Here is a 14,890-nt window from a genome sequence, read left to right as displayed (position 1 = left end):
TTGGAGAAGAATGCAAAGTTTGTATAATTTTTTTTTTTTTTTTTGAGAGACAGGGTCTTGCTATATTGCCCAGGCTTGACTTGAACTCCTGGTCTCAAGTGATTCTTCCACACCCACCTCCCAAAATCCTGAGATTACAGGCCTGAGCCACTACACCCAACAGTTTATATGAATTTTTAATATTCAATTAGAAGTCTTCAAATGAGAGCCATACACAAAAATGCAAAGTCACTTGTGCACAGTGGCCTCCTGTCAGTCTACTGTTGTGCATGGGTAGGGGTCAGGACCCAGTAAATTCAGGTTTAGCCAACTGCTGGTTTAAAGTGATTCTGACCGGGGAAGAGAGCTAAGGTTTTTGGAGGACCTACCCTGTCAGAGGCTGCAGTGGGTGCTCTGCATTTAAATCAGTCAGTCCTCACAACAAACCTGGAAGCTTTTTCCACTTTACAGATTAGAAAACTGCAGCTCCGAGAAATTAAGTTACTTAATATATAACTAGCAGAGCAGGGATTTAAACTCCAGTCTAATGCTAGTGCACTTTATCTTTTTATTGCCATTTCTATGTGCCATTGACTCCTTCCCAGGCAATAACTGGTCATTTTGATTCTGAATCATTTATTTATGTAGTCTGTTGTCGAGTGGTGTGGCCTATTAGCAAGTTTTGGTCTCACATACTTGTTGTGTGACTTTGAAGTAGTCATTTGACTTCTAGGCAATAGTAACTTGAATGCTGAATTACAGTATTGGACTAGGTGGTCTCTTGGTTCTTAGGGATTCCATAGGACCTTGGGATCCTAAGAGGATCTTCTAAGATGTTCACCTCTTCAGTGTTGCCCCTTCCTCACTCTCTCCTGTAGCTATTGCCTTATCTAGTACCTTAGTTATTTCTTAAATGATTAAAAGCCTTGCTTTTATGGAATTACAAATTTAAGGGATTCATGATTTAAATTGTAAAATCACTTTGCAAAGAACACAATTTGGTTGCTTAGTGAATGTTGCCATCTTGTGTCTACCATTTTATGAGACATAAAGCTAAAACTGAGAAAAATTACATTGAAGGATTTTTTTGTTGTTTTTAGTCTAACTTAAAACATTCATTTGATTTAGTGACTGGAGAATCTTGGTTAGATTGAGATGACACAGTATCAGTTAAAACATTTTTGACATTTGTTTTGAGACCCCCTTTTCTGTTATACTTGTATCAAACATTGTGAAATCAAACTGTGAGAACTAATGTAAGGATATATCGGGTATTTTTTGTTTTTTGAGATGGAGTATTGCTCTGTTGCCTAGGTTGTCGTGCAGTGGCACAATCTTGGCTCACGGCATCCTCTGCCACCCAGGTTTAAGCAATTCTCCTGCGTTAGCCTCCTGAGTAGCTAGGACTACAGGCACGTGCCACCATGCCCGGATGATTTTTTATTTGTATTTTAGTAGAGACGGGGTTTCACCATGTTGGCCAGGATGGTATCAATCTCCTCACCTCATGACTAGCCCACCTCGGCCTCCCAAAGTGCTGGGATTACAGGCCTGAGCCACCACACCAGGCCAGGATGTATTGGATTCTAAGGGATTGTATTTCAAAATGGTTTTTGAAGAGTTAGTATAAAATGTGAGTTACTCGACTAGGCACAGTGATTTGCTAGCCTGGCCAACATGGTGAAACCCCTCTCTACTGAAAATATAAAACAATTAGCCAGATGTGGTGGCGTTGCCACACCTTTAATCCCAATTACTTGGAAGGCTGAAGCAGGAGAACTGCTTGAACCCGGGAGGTGGAGGTTGCAGTGAGCCAGTGTCTAACCACTCTTCTCCAGCCTGGGTAACAGAGCAAGACTCCATCTCAAAAAAAAGAAAAAACTGTGAGTCCCTCTATAATGCATGCTTCGCAGTCCTAGTGTTAGGTCTCTTGGTGCTTAGACCTCGTTATATGCATGTATGTATACTTAGTTATTTCACATTAAAATTGTACTATTCTGTTTATTGACAAAAAATTGTCAAAGGACAATGGAAGAGGCATATAATCTTTTTAGAGTTGTTTACTTTCTAGGCTATATTCATTCATACTGAATAAATATAAACTGAAACTGACTTTAAAAATACGACACAGAGAAAATTTTGTATTTTGGTTTTTTGTTTTGTTTGTTTTTGCTCTGCCATCCAGACTGGCATGCAGTGGCATGATCATAGCTCACTGTAACGCCCAACTAAAGTGATCCTCCTACCTCAACCTCCCAAGTAGCTAGGACTACAGTTGCACACCACTACACCCAGGTAATTTTAAAATTTTTGTAGAGATGAGGTCTCACTGTGCTACCCATGTGGTCTCGAGCCTCTGGCCTCAAGTGATCCTCCTGCCTTGGTTTCCCAAAGTGCTGTGATTATAGTCATGAGCCATTGTACCCAGCTGACTTTTTTTTTTTTTTTAACTATGTAGATTTCATTGAAAATGTTAAATGGCTTATTATTTTTTTTGTATTTTAAAAAATCTAAAATGTTATTACTATTCAAAATTACAGTCTTAAGTCCATAGAGTTACAGCTCTAGAATAGCACTCTAAAAATCATGGTTCTTCGAGTTAAAGTGTTTCTAATTGCAATCTTTTTTCCTCTCCTTATCTATAGATACTATCTCAATTATAACTCTGACTGCATCATAGCTTCTCAGTATATATCATTTCCCCTTTTCTTCTCTCTTTTGCTTTTAACTAATCAATCCTCTAGACCTCAGTGACTTGTTCAGGTTCACATAGCTAATACATGTTACAATTCATAGTTACTAAGTGTTCTGACTCTTGTTTAGAAAAATAATATAATAAAACAACTGATAGTAATATTTTTAATTTCTCAATTTCGTGTGGAGTGTTCCATTTCCCTTGGCTATTTTGTTAAAATAGTTTCTTTTGTTTCATTTTAGGCCACGGAAAGTTATGATATATGTGATCCAAGACAGTCTATTTCAGTCCAGGAATCTACAGTGGTGACAAGGACATGGGACTCCTCCTGCCAGATTACAGATGGTTCACTACAATTGACATCCTGGCTGACAACTGTGAAAAAGAACCTTGGATTGTTTTATTTTATTTTTGTGAGACACCACAATCCCAAATCCAAAGGACACATCAGGTAGTACTTCCCTGTCATTCAGAAAAATATATTTCTTTTTCTTGCAAAATTTTACCTATAAAAAGCAAGGAGCCGGACTGTTTTAAGTAACTTTCCCACCCTCTCCCCACTTTGCAGCTGTTGGTTTTCAGAAGGAACCAATTAACTTTGGTATGGGTTATAATTAAGGAAAACGTGGGTGTTTTTTAATATAGTTCAATCTATCTGTGACTTTAGTATCTACTTCTCTTTGGCTTTTTAAACGTTTCATCTGTATTTATAAATTCCTAAAATCCAATTGTTTATTTATTTATGAGTCACACTCTGTCACCCAGGCTGGAGTGTAGTGGCGCTATCTTGGCTCAGTGCAACTTCTGCCTCCCAGGTTCAAGCAGTTCTCCTGTCTCAATCTCCCAAGTAGCTGGGACTACAGGCATGCAGAGGCGTGCCACCATGCCCAGCTAATTTTGGTATTTTCAATAGAGATGGGTTTTCGCCATGTTGGCCAAGGTGGTCTCGAATTCCGGCCTCAAGTGATCACTTACCTCACCCTCCCAAAGCACTGAGATTGCAAGCATGAGCCACCACCCCTGGCCCTGAAATCCATTTAGATATTTAATGGAAAACACTCTTTCAGGAAAGGAACTTACACATTTTTCAAATTGACATAGAGAAAATAAATTCCACTGGTTTTTTTCCCCCCACAAGATTTTATTATGAAAATATTCAGAAATACGGAAAAATTTAAAGCATTTGGCCAGGCGTGGTGGCTCACGCCTGTAATCTAAGCATTTTGGAGGCCAAGGCGGGCGGATCACCTGAGGTCAGGAGTTCAAGACCAGCCTGACCAACATGGTGAAACCCCATCTTAAAAAAAAAAAAAAAAGAAAAGAAAAAAATTTAAAGAGTTTTACAGTGAACACTCCTATAACCACCCCTTGATTTTATGGGTAACATTTTAGCATACCTGCTATAACCTATGTCTGTCTATCTCTCTATATATCAATCTGTTCATTCTTTTTAAATGCATTTTGGATTCAGTTGTTTATATCAAGTTCTGCCATTGTTGGTTTTTTTGTTTGTTTTGTTTTGTGACAGAGCCTCACTCTGTCACCCAAGCTGGAGTACAGTGGCATGATCACTGCTCACTGGAATCCCCACCTTTCGGTTTCAAGCAATTCTCATGCCTCAGCTTCCCAAGTAGCTGTGATTACAGGCATGCACCACCATGCCTGGCTAATTTTTGTATTTTAGTAGAGTCTGGGTTTTGCCAGGTTGCCCAGGCTGGTTTTGAACTACTGAGCTCAAGCAATCACCCACCTTGGCCTCCCAGAGTGCTGGGACTACAGTCATGAGCCACCTCACCCAGTCAAGTTCTGCTATTTTTATTACATTTTTCACATCTTAACATGATAGCTGTCTTTAGCTTAATCTCTGATACATTAACCCAGTGTGAACTCAGTAGTTTTCTTAAACTCACTAATGATATGAAATATATTGGAATCTTATGTATTTGATTTCCTGGGGATTCCATATTCTAGATTGCCTAGATAATATGTGTTGTTTGGCTTTGAATCACTTAATTCAGGAAAGTTTTCAATGCTTTCTTATTGCTGAACATACTTGTTAATCCAGATTTCCAAGTGTATTTTGTAATAGAATGTTACTGTTTTGTTTTTTTTAAATTATTTCCTTTTGGAAATATTTCAGGGTAATTAAGAAATTTGGAATTTTAGGAATCCAGATGAAAAAGCTATGATAGGTATCCCTTTGGAGAAAAAGATTTCTAATGTCTTCTAAATACAAATATATTATTCTCAGCCATTACATTCTACCTTGATCTGGCTCATTCCTTAATGTTTCTTAAGAATTGCCATAAGTAAATGTCCATCAAAATCACCTCATATTCTTTTTTTATTTTTGAGACAGAGTCTCGCTCTGTCGCCAGGCTGGAGTTCAGTGGCATGATCTCAGCTCACTACAACCTCTGCCTCCCGTGTGCAAGTGATTATCTTGCCTCAGCCTCCCACAGAGCTGGGTCTACAGGCACCCACCACCATGCCCAGCTAATTTTTGTGTTTTTAGTAGAGACGAGGTTTCACCATTTTGTCCAGGATGGTCCCAGTCTCTTGACCTTGTGATCCACCCTCCTTGGCCTCCCAAGTGCTGGGATTACAGGCATGAGCCACGTCACCTGATCATCTTTCTCTTTAAATGTATTTATTTATGTATTAGCAATAGGGACTCACTGTTGTTGCCCAGGTTGGGCTCAACCTTCTGTACTCAAGTAATTATCCTGTTTGACACCCAGGGAGCTGGGACTACAGGTGGCTACCACTGTGCCTGGCTCACATCCTTTTTATAGCTCTTTTCTCACTGTATTGTGATTTTTTTTTTTAATGTGGATGTATATACCACAAAATTATATACTCCTTGAAGGCAGGAATTTTGCTCCTATCTATATTTTTCAACATTATTTCTGGAACATAGTAGATAGTCAGTATTGTGCAGTAACTGAATGTAAAAATGTTTCAAACTGGATTAAATTTTTTTTCTTAAGGCTTCAAGCTCCCTGTAGAATTCGAAAATAACCTTTGCTAATGAGGATGTCTGATACTGTTACTGTAAAAGATGAAACTGCTACAATGAAGGATTTGGAGGCAGAAGTAAAAGATACAACCAGAGTTGAAAATCTTATCAAAGCAGAAAACTATGGGAAGATTTTGGTAGAGAAGAATGAACATTGTATTGAGAACAATATTGATTTGCAGGTAAACAGAATTTTTTCTCTGGCTACTAATACTAAATATTCAGCATATATTTATGTTTATTTTCATACAAAACTCACTTCTCAAAATTCTAAAAGGGTAAGTTGATCCTTGGTGACATGCTTACCAGCTGGTTTTGGACCCATGTGGATTAGCTTGCTGTGAGTCTTAACTCTCATTTGCTTGTATCATGTAATATAATTCTTTTTATTTGTATGTGACTAGTGCATTTTTGTTGACTTTATACTTTCTCATTCCACTGTTTTCCTAATTATCAGTGCTGTGAAAGTTTAAAATTTTAAACTTAAGATCTCTTAGAGGAAAGAGAAATAGAATAAAACTGCAGACAATCTATTAGCAAAAACAGCCTTCAGGGTGTTCCTCAGTCACTCAACCTGACTGATAAAAAGGATTTGTGGGGGGGAAAGATAATGCTTTTGATTCTGTACATATATAATGACTTAGAACTAGCCACTGAGAAGACTTCTGATTCCAGGAATAAACGGAAATTGAGTAGATTCACAGATTCGAGATAGGTAAAAATGGTCCCAAGTAATAGTATTTCTAGTAGTATTCATTTATTTGGTAAGCTTTTCTAGTTATCTATTTTCTCAAAATGAAGGACTAACAATTTTAAACCTTTTCATTTTGAGATGGAGTCTTGCTCTGTCACCCAGGCTGGAGTACAGTGGCGAGATCTTGGCTCACTGCAACCTCCCTCTCCTGGGTTCAAGTGATTCTCCCACCTCGCCCTCCCAAGCAGCGAGGACTACAGGTGCACACCACCACACCTGGCTAATTTTTTCTATTTTCGTAGAGTTAGGGTTTCACCATGTTGCCCAGGCTGGTCTCGATCTCCTGAGCTCTGGCAATCCACACCTCAGCCTCCCAAAGTGCTAGGATTACAGGTACACCCAGCCCGCAATTTTTTTTCTTTTTACTATCTCATTTATGAGTCAGGAAATGAAGCAGGACTTGGGCTGAGAGGATTTTCTAATTTATAAGGTATCCAAAGAGGTCCTTTGTTGACATTTAACAGGCCAGTGGACTGATCTAGAGCATCCTGGACTGCTTCTATCACCTCTCTGGCACCTAGGTAGGAATGGCTGGAGTGCTGGGCTCAGGTGGGACTCAGAAGTACCTATTTATGGCTTCTCCAACAAGGTGGGTCCAAAGTAGTCAGACTTCTTATGTGACAGCTCAGGGGTCCCAGAGAGAATGTTCCAAGAAAGCCAAGCAAAGCTGCAAGGTTTTTTGTTTTTGATGTAGGCCCAGAAGTTCCAGAAAATATTCTATCATTATTTCTATATCCTAAAGACTTTGAAGTCTGTAAGCCAAAAATTACAGCTTTGCTTTTTTTTTTAATTCCTTTTAGCTTCACTTTTTTAAAGAAACCTGTTTTTAAACGTTATCTCATTCTTTTGTTCAGTCAAAAACTTTCTTTTTTCCCTATTATGTACCAGACACCATGTTAGACAATAATAGCAATTCCTCCAGCTATAAAAAAGCATTTAGGCCCCACTGATTATAGTCAAGTGCTAATTATCTAAGAAATTGGGAGGAATAACATACTTTTTCCCAGTCATTTAAAAAAGTAATAGCACTTTTTCAAACAACAAAAAATTGCCATGCCTGTAATCAGTACACTCAGTGATTGGCAGCATGCCAGTGTCCTGATTGCATCAAGGAAAATCTGCTAAAGTTCTATTGCATTTGTGATTGAAATAATAAAATACTTCATTTTAGCCTCTTCTCTACATTAAATGTTTCTTCTCCTAGATCATGCTTATCAACAAGTCATTAACTTGGATTATTGCATTTCCTACCATGTCTGTTGTGTTGCCTTTGGCAGTAAGCCACAAGAACGTTCTGATGACCACTTTCACATCATGGCTCAGTTATTTGTTGTATAAGAAAATTTTCCACATTCTCCACATCATTTATTGAAAGTCTATTCTTTACCATACTAAGGAAATACCATAGTAAACAAACATGGGTGTGGTCTTGACCTCTTGTTTCCTATAGCATAGTGACTGTAACGATTTGGAAAGAGGAAAAAATAGAATGTGAGATCTCATTTTATGTTAATCCAGTGAATGCCATATTCATTTTATTTATTTATTCATTAATAATTTAGTACATGTATGAATATTGACTCTGCTTTGAGCTTTTGAGGTCCAAGATGCTTTCATCCAAGGTGGCTGGCAAGGGAGGTCCAGTTGAAATACCTCTTACAGAACAGATTTAATTAATGGAAATTGGGAATTTAAAGGAGATAAAACTGGAAAATAGGTCTGTTCTGTGTTTTCATTTAAAATATTGTAAAACAAAGTCAAGTGGTTTAAGCATCAACAGGAAATCAGTGTTTTGTTTTAAAAAGTCTGGTTAATATGGAGTTACTTTTAACTTTATGTGGGGTTAACTATTCTAACATAGTACCAGATATCTCATCTTTCCTCTAAGATACTACCTAAAGATTGTCATCTTGAATGGCAATTGCTATTTTCACTCATAAGTTTGGATGTATGTAGCAAATAATATAGGGTTTCTATTGAGATTTTTTAATAAACTGTTACTTTATTCTAATAGAGTAGTAAGATACTCTCTACTTTGCTCTCATTCTGAAAATCAGCTACCATGAATATTATAACTTATGTCTGTTATCTTGCTTTAGCATAGTAATATATAGAGTGATTAAAGGAAACAGAAATGTTTCCCTTCCAAAAGAAGCATTCATTTCATTCATTTATATAAAAAACTGAACATCTAATGTATACATTTTGAGTAAAGTCATTTTCAGTTAAGGGATATTATAGCCTCTTTTGTACTATGAAGAAACCTTATGATTTTCTGTTAAGGATAGTATTTGCATAAAAAATAATTTCATCAAACTAGAGAGAGGCCAGCAGACATGATATGTCGTCTCAGGTGATTCCAAGCAGAGATTATGTCAAAGAGCTCTTTGACCATTTAATTTACAAATAATTCTACTTGTGTTTTCTTTCTGGTTTTACTAGTTTTCTCTTTCTACTTTTAAAATGTATATGTTTTTTATTTTGGACTGTAATCTTTTATAGAAGTTTTAGGATTACTTTCGTAAGAATTTCTTAATACTTCAGAGCTAATTCAAGAAATTTGTGTGCATTAATGTCAGGAAGTTAACTTTCCCACGTAATTGTCTTGGAGTTGTTCTGAATTATTGATTATGGTCTTAATTACCTGACAGGTTTTTGGTCAGCAATTTTTCTACTGCCACACACTGTTTCTATTGAGAATGTGGAGGTACATTTTGGACTTTACATTTTTATGAAACATTTAGAAGGTTGGGGTGGTGGGTGCCAGGTTTCTAAATCCAGAAAAATATATTTTGTTAGACTACAAGTATCACTAATCTTTAACATGGGATAAGTGGATGATGAGAAATGTTTACTTTGATTTCCTATGTATAATTTACTGATGTGGTCTCCATTGTTTGATTTTCTTCACAGATAGGTTTTTCAGATTAAATTTAGAGCAAATCGGCCTGGTGCAGTGGCACATGACTGTAATCCCAGCGCTTTGGGGAAGGCTGAGGCAGGCGGATCTCAGGAATTTGAGACCAGCCTGGGCAACATGGCAAAACCCCGTCTCTACAAAAAAAAAATATATATATATATTAGTTGGGCGTGATGGCATGCACCTATAGTCCTAGCTGCTCAGAAGACTAAGGTGGGAGGATTGCTTGGAGCCTGGGAGATCGAGGTTGCAGTGAGCTGAAATTGTGTTATTCTACTCCAGCCTTGGTGACAGAGTGAGACCCTGTCAAAAAAAAAAATTCTTTTTAATAATCAATTTAGGATAAATTATATTTTTTATTGATTTTTGCAGTCATTTATTTGAAATATAAAATTAAGAACCCTGTGCTCTGCTTATTAAAGGTTCAAACTCAACTTTCCCATTTTTTTACAGTTGTATCTTTGTACTTAACAAATGGTTTGTCCAGGGGTGTTCATCTATATACATGTGTATATACACACAACTCAAAACATATTTGGGAACAGTTCAAACAATGCCTCTCCCTCTCCATTATTATTAACAATAGGATAGCCAATCCAGGTCATATTGGTAAACAAGGCCTTGTGTGCCGGAGTCAATGAATAGCTCTGACATATATGAGTGAATTTTCCACACTGAGAGTTAGCTAAAATACATATTTTATATATTCTGTTTCAGTAATAAGCCCTTTGATAATTAAGATGAGACTCTTACGTCTTGTATCCCTCAAGTTAATTCCAATGCATTTCTTTAAAAAGGGTTTGAGCAAGATAAGGGGCAAGAAAGCAGTGAATCTAATAAGGCTGTTAGAAAAGCTCAGAACACAAGGCCACACACTTCTTCCACAATGAGGGCAGTAAATAACAAATTCCCTAATTTGCTAGGAAAGTATTGATGAAATAATTAACTTATTTCATTAATCTGTTAAGAAATGAAGTGTTAAAAAACAAACAAAAAGAAATGAAGTGTTTTTTTAAAGGACTGAATAAAATTATCTTTATATAAAATAATTCAAATAATAACCTTAGCTGTTTTCCTGCTTGTCAATGAAAGATTAAAAGGATGTGTGTGGCCAAGCATGGTAGCTCATGCCAGTGCTTTGGGAGGCTGAGGCAGGAGGGTTGCTTGAGCCCAGGATATTTAGACCAGCCTGGACAACACAGGAAGATTTTTTCTCTACAAAAAATAAAAACAAAAAATTAGCCAGGCGTCACAGTACGTGACTGTAGTCCTAGTTGCTTGGGAGGCTGAGGCGGCGGTATGACTTAAGCCCAGGAATTTGAGGCTGCAGTGAGTTAGGATTGCACCAGTGCACTCCAGCCTGGGTAACAGAGTAAGACGTGTTCCTTAAAAAATAATAATAATAAATAAAAAGTATAGCGAGGCACATTGGTTCATGCCTATAATCCCAGCACTTTGGGAGGCCGAGGCAAGCAGAGTGCTTGAATCCAGGAGTGTGAGACCAGCTGGGGCAACACGGCAAATCTCATCTCTACAAAACATTAGGCATGGTGGCTACTCAAGAGGCTGAGGTGGAAGGATCATCTGAGCCCAGAAGGTCAAGACTGCAGTGAGCTGTGATTGCACCACTGCACTCCACCCTGGGTGATAGAGTGAGACTGTCTCAGAAAAAAAAAGATATCTGTATTGTACCTAGTTCTTAAAGCCTGACAAATGGTAGGTGGTATTAACAGTGTTATAATCATTATCATAATTGTTACCATTTATTAACAATAGCACAATTATATGGCTTCTCAAATTTGTCCCTTTAGTCTTGCAAGATAGATTTTTCTTTAGTAATAAAGAGTAAAACGTACCATAAACTTCCTACATTTTCAGTACATTGGTTTTGTTTATTTCAGTTAAATTCTGTAACTGTATGCTGTATTTTTATTGTTTTTTATTCATAATGAATGAGTTCAACTTTTTAAAACTTACGATACATTTTCCATAGTATGCTTTATTTTTATAATTCTAGGATTTGGTACTCTTTCTACTGAACTTGGATCATATATACATATGGTAGCACTTATAAGCCCATTTACTTTTCATGGTGCTTTCTTGGGATGTGTAAAGATGTTTGTTACATCTTGTAGAAATGCTTTTTCATACTTACTGTTTGTACTTCTTTGGATAATTATCATGTTCATCGCTAGTAGGGTGGGATGATCCTTGATCTTCATTTATTATATGGAATAACACTAAACCAGATGGTTTGTGACTTTCTCCATGGACTTTTCATTAGAGTCTAAGAGTCAGGCCTTTGAATATGTAACTCTGTGCTTTTTGGCTCAAAAGGTTAAATGTTAAAAATAAACTGATTGTGTTTGGTTTATTGGTTTATTGATTTTTAAAATAGCTCTCCTGCCTCAGAGAACTTCGTATCTTTTATTCCAGTAGAAATTAGCATCCTGGCATCCATTATTTTTACTCCCCTAATCTTAACTAGACATGGAACATTTTGTCTGCCTTATAATTCCCATTAATCTTTACTGTTACCTAGAAAAGTACCAAAAATTTGTAAGCTCTTCACGGTGTATTGAGTATCTTAAGATCAGCTAGCTTGGAGCTTAGTTAACAAATGCAAAATCCACCAGGGCACAGTAGTTCACATGTGTAATTCCAACACTTTGGGAGGCGAGGCCAAGGGGGCTGCTCACTTAAGGTCAGGAATTTGAGACCAGCCTGGCCAATATAGTGAAACCCTGTCTCTACTAAAAATATGAAAATTAGCCGTGCTTGAGTGCCTGTAATCGCAGCTACTCTGGAGGCTGAGGCAAGTTCTCACTTGAACTTGGGAGGCGGAGGTTGCAGTGAGCCAAGATCATACCATTGCACTCCAGCCTGAGCAACAGAGTGAGACTGAGTCTCAAAAAAAGCAAAATCCTTTCTCTGCAGTACCTAGATTTATGTTTGATTGAATAACCAGCGAATGGGAATCTTGGGATCCATCTTTAGAATTCTGCCTACCTCAAGTAGAATTTAATCCACAGTAAAGTTTTCTTAATAGATATTAAATGCACTGGACTAAGATTCTTAAGATCTAGGGTTCCGTTTGACTAGTAACTGATTCTGGACTGTGAGGTCTTTAAGACCAGGAACTGTGTCTTACTCATCTTCATAGCCCTAGTGCCTAGCACAGTATCTGGTATAGAACAGGAACCTAAAACATGTTTGTTAAATGAAGTCAAATTAAGATAATTTTACTTCTCTGTAACTTTAACTTTTCCTCATCTTCATCAAAGTCTCCTTGTAGATTAAAACTGAGATAGTTAATACATGTTTAAGTCTATGAATATTCTCAAGCATGATGATAGGGACAATAGAGGGCATTCCCATTTTATACACTTTTTTAAATTAGCATTTGTTAGATTAAGTAATTTATCTTAATCTTATTGCGGGTAAGTAGAGGAAGCACATTGGTTTTCTGACATGGTCAATTCCTAATCTTTAATAATTGGTTACATTTATATACATTTTAGAGTTTTCAAAGTCCTTTTTTTAAATCTACACTTTCATTGAATCCTTTCAAGAACCCCGTGAATTAGTGCAAATAGTATGAAAACTTTTAGACAGATTAAAGTAAACTGAAGTAATTTAACCATGGTTACCCACTAATAAGAAGCAAATTCAAAAATTTAAGTCCAGCTCTTCTGCATATGAATACAGCATTTACATTGCCAGTTAATGACCCCTTTCATTTTAGAGATTTTTTAATAGAAGATTTTATACCAGTGATACTTAAAATTACAAGAAATTAAAGCAGAAGACTGGGAGTAACTCAGAAACTCTTTTCCCTTCTGCTTCCTCAGAACTCATTTAGTTATGTGCATTTTCATAGTATTCACTGTTGCTTTTCTTTTCCTTTTTTTTCCTGTAGGCCCTAGATGGTGGCATCTACCACCTAGACTAGATGGTAGCACAACTTATTTTACTTCTGTTGTTAGATTTGAGTTACAGGCAATTAGAAATCCTCTTGAGCAAATTAGAAAGTAGGTAGAAACAGAAGACAATACCAACATGCGGAAGCCCTCTTAGGCAGCACTGCCATATGCATTTGTGCATACACATACTATTATCTTCTGTATAAGAAACAGAAAGTCACTTTCTTTTATTTTTTCTATGTTCCTTTTGTTATTATTCTGTAGCTTGTGTAGTCCAGGATTAAAATCCCGAGAATACAGTGCTTTTTCATTTTGAAGAACTTTTGGCTCAAAATGAGGGCAGGACATACTGGTACTGTAGCCTCTTATTTCTGCTGACTCGACAAAGAAGGCCGTTTTGAAGTAAAATGATGGCCTTTTTTTTTTTAATGTAAAGCATACTAGTCTGGATATTAAGGATTTTATATCTGTTTTATGTTTGGTATCAGACTGGGTCCCTGGTGTTAAGAAATAAAAATGATAGATACCTGGGCCCTATACTATTTGGGGTTGGGTTTGAAGAGGAAAATTGGAAGGAAGTAGAAGGAAAGAATGTTTAAAACCTATCTGGCTCTGGTTGACAGGTGCTTCAGCTGGTTTCCCAAACCAAAGCTTATATCACATACTTGAGTTAGTTTGCCTTACCAGCTTCCCCAGTCTTGCAACTGATGGTCCGTCTGTCAGTCATGCTGGACCTTCATATTGGAAATTTGCCCTTTTTTCTTCATTTCTGCTTCATTGCTTCACCTCAGACCTAATGAATAGGTTTCTGTCACTAATAAACTGATGGTATACTTCATACAGTGTTGAAATAGCTCAGTAGATTTGTAGTTGGACTGACTCACTGCATTTGAAACATTCTCATTAAGTTGAAAAATTTTCCGAGTTTATCTACCTTAAACTGCTGTTTTTGTGTGTTGTTTTTCCTTAACCTTGGCTAAACCATAATATGTTGTAAAATAATAAAGGAGTATATTTTATTTCATTACTAAGAAGTCACCATATAAATTTCATTGTACACAATTAACAAAAAAATTCTGGCCATTTGCTGATTTAAAGAAAAATGCCTAAGAAAGAAAAAAATAAACAAAAATGCCAACCTACCAGGATTTTAAATAATCTTCTACAAGTGTGCTTCTGGGAGGAATCAGTACTCTTTCACTGAAACCAACTTTGATTTCCTCATTTTTCATACTTTATGTGCAGTTAGTTTTTCTGTGGTTTAGGAGTATGAATTAAGAAGCAAATTTTCTGTTTCAGTGTGAAATTTAATACAAATCTTTCTTGTATATTCAGCGGCCATTGCAGTCATTTGGACAGACAGGAAAAAGGTCTAAGGTATAGTAAATATTTTGGTGTGCTGGCATGCCAAGGGCTTTCCTTCATGCTTGATGAATCCTTGTTTTCATATAGCACTACATTCAGTTTAGTTCTTTCATATTTTTGGGGGGGGCAGAAAGCTTACTTTGTTTTATTTGGGGTTTTTGTCTTGCCTAGTCGCTTTTGTGCATTGCTTTTTTTATCTTGATGGTTCTTTAGCTGTAGAGAAAATCGCTTTCTC

The 14,890-nt window shown here is 36.8% G+C and overlaps 1 protein-coding gene across 37 annotated transcripts in view; it reads left to right on the top strand.

Annotated features, from left to right (window-relative positions):
* Positions 1–2,987: 2,987 nt before the first annotated feature.
* R3HDM1 (R3H domain containing 1) overlaps positions 2,988–14,890 on the top strand; it is a 114,653-nt gene continuing 102,750 nt past the window's right edge. For 19 of the 37 annotated variants that reach the window (XM_035305040.3, XM_035305037.3, XM_035305038.3 and 16 more), the window contains exons 1-3: positions 2,988–3,125; positions 5,665–5,875; positions 14,626–14,667. In XM_035305040.3, the coding sequence (XP_035160931.1) occupies positions 5,705–5,875; positions 14,626–14,667 (213 nt within the window). In that variant the 5' untranslated portion in view covers positions 2,988–3,125; positions 5,665–5,704. Of the gene's footprint in view, positions 3,126–5,662; positions 5,876–6,911; positions 7,037–14,625; positions 14,668–14,890 lie in introns of those variants that run through there. The other 18 variants (XM_035305043.3, XM_078327914.1, XM_078327916.1 and 15 more) reach the window with 4 other exon arrangements.

This window comes from Callithrix jacchus, chromosome 6 (assembly GCF_049354715.1).
Source record: "Callithrix jacchus isolate 240 chromosome 6, calJac240_pri, whole genome shotgun sequence".
Taxonomy (NCBI): domain Eukaryota; kingdom Metazoa; phylum Chordata; class Mammalia; order Primates; family Cebidae; genus Callithrix; species Callithrix jacchus.
Note: the sequence above shows the minus strand (reverse complement) of the source record. Positions and strands in the feature narration are given on the sequence as shown.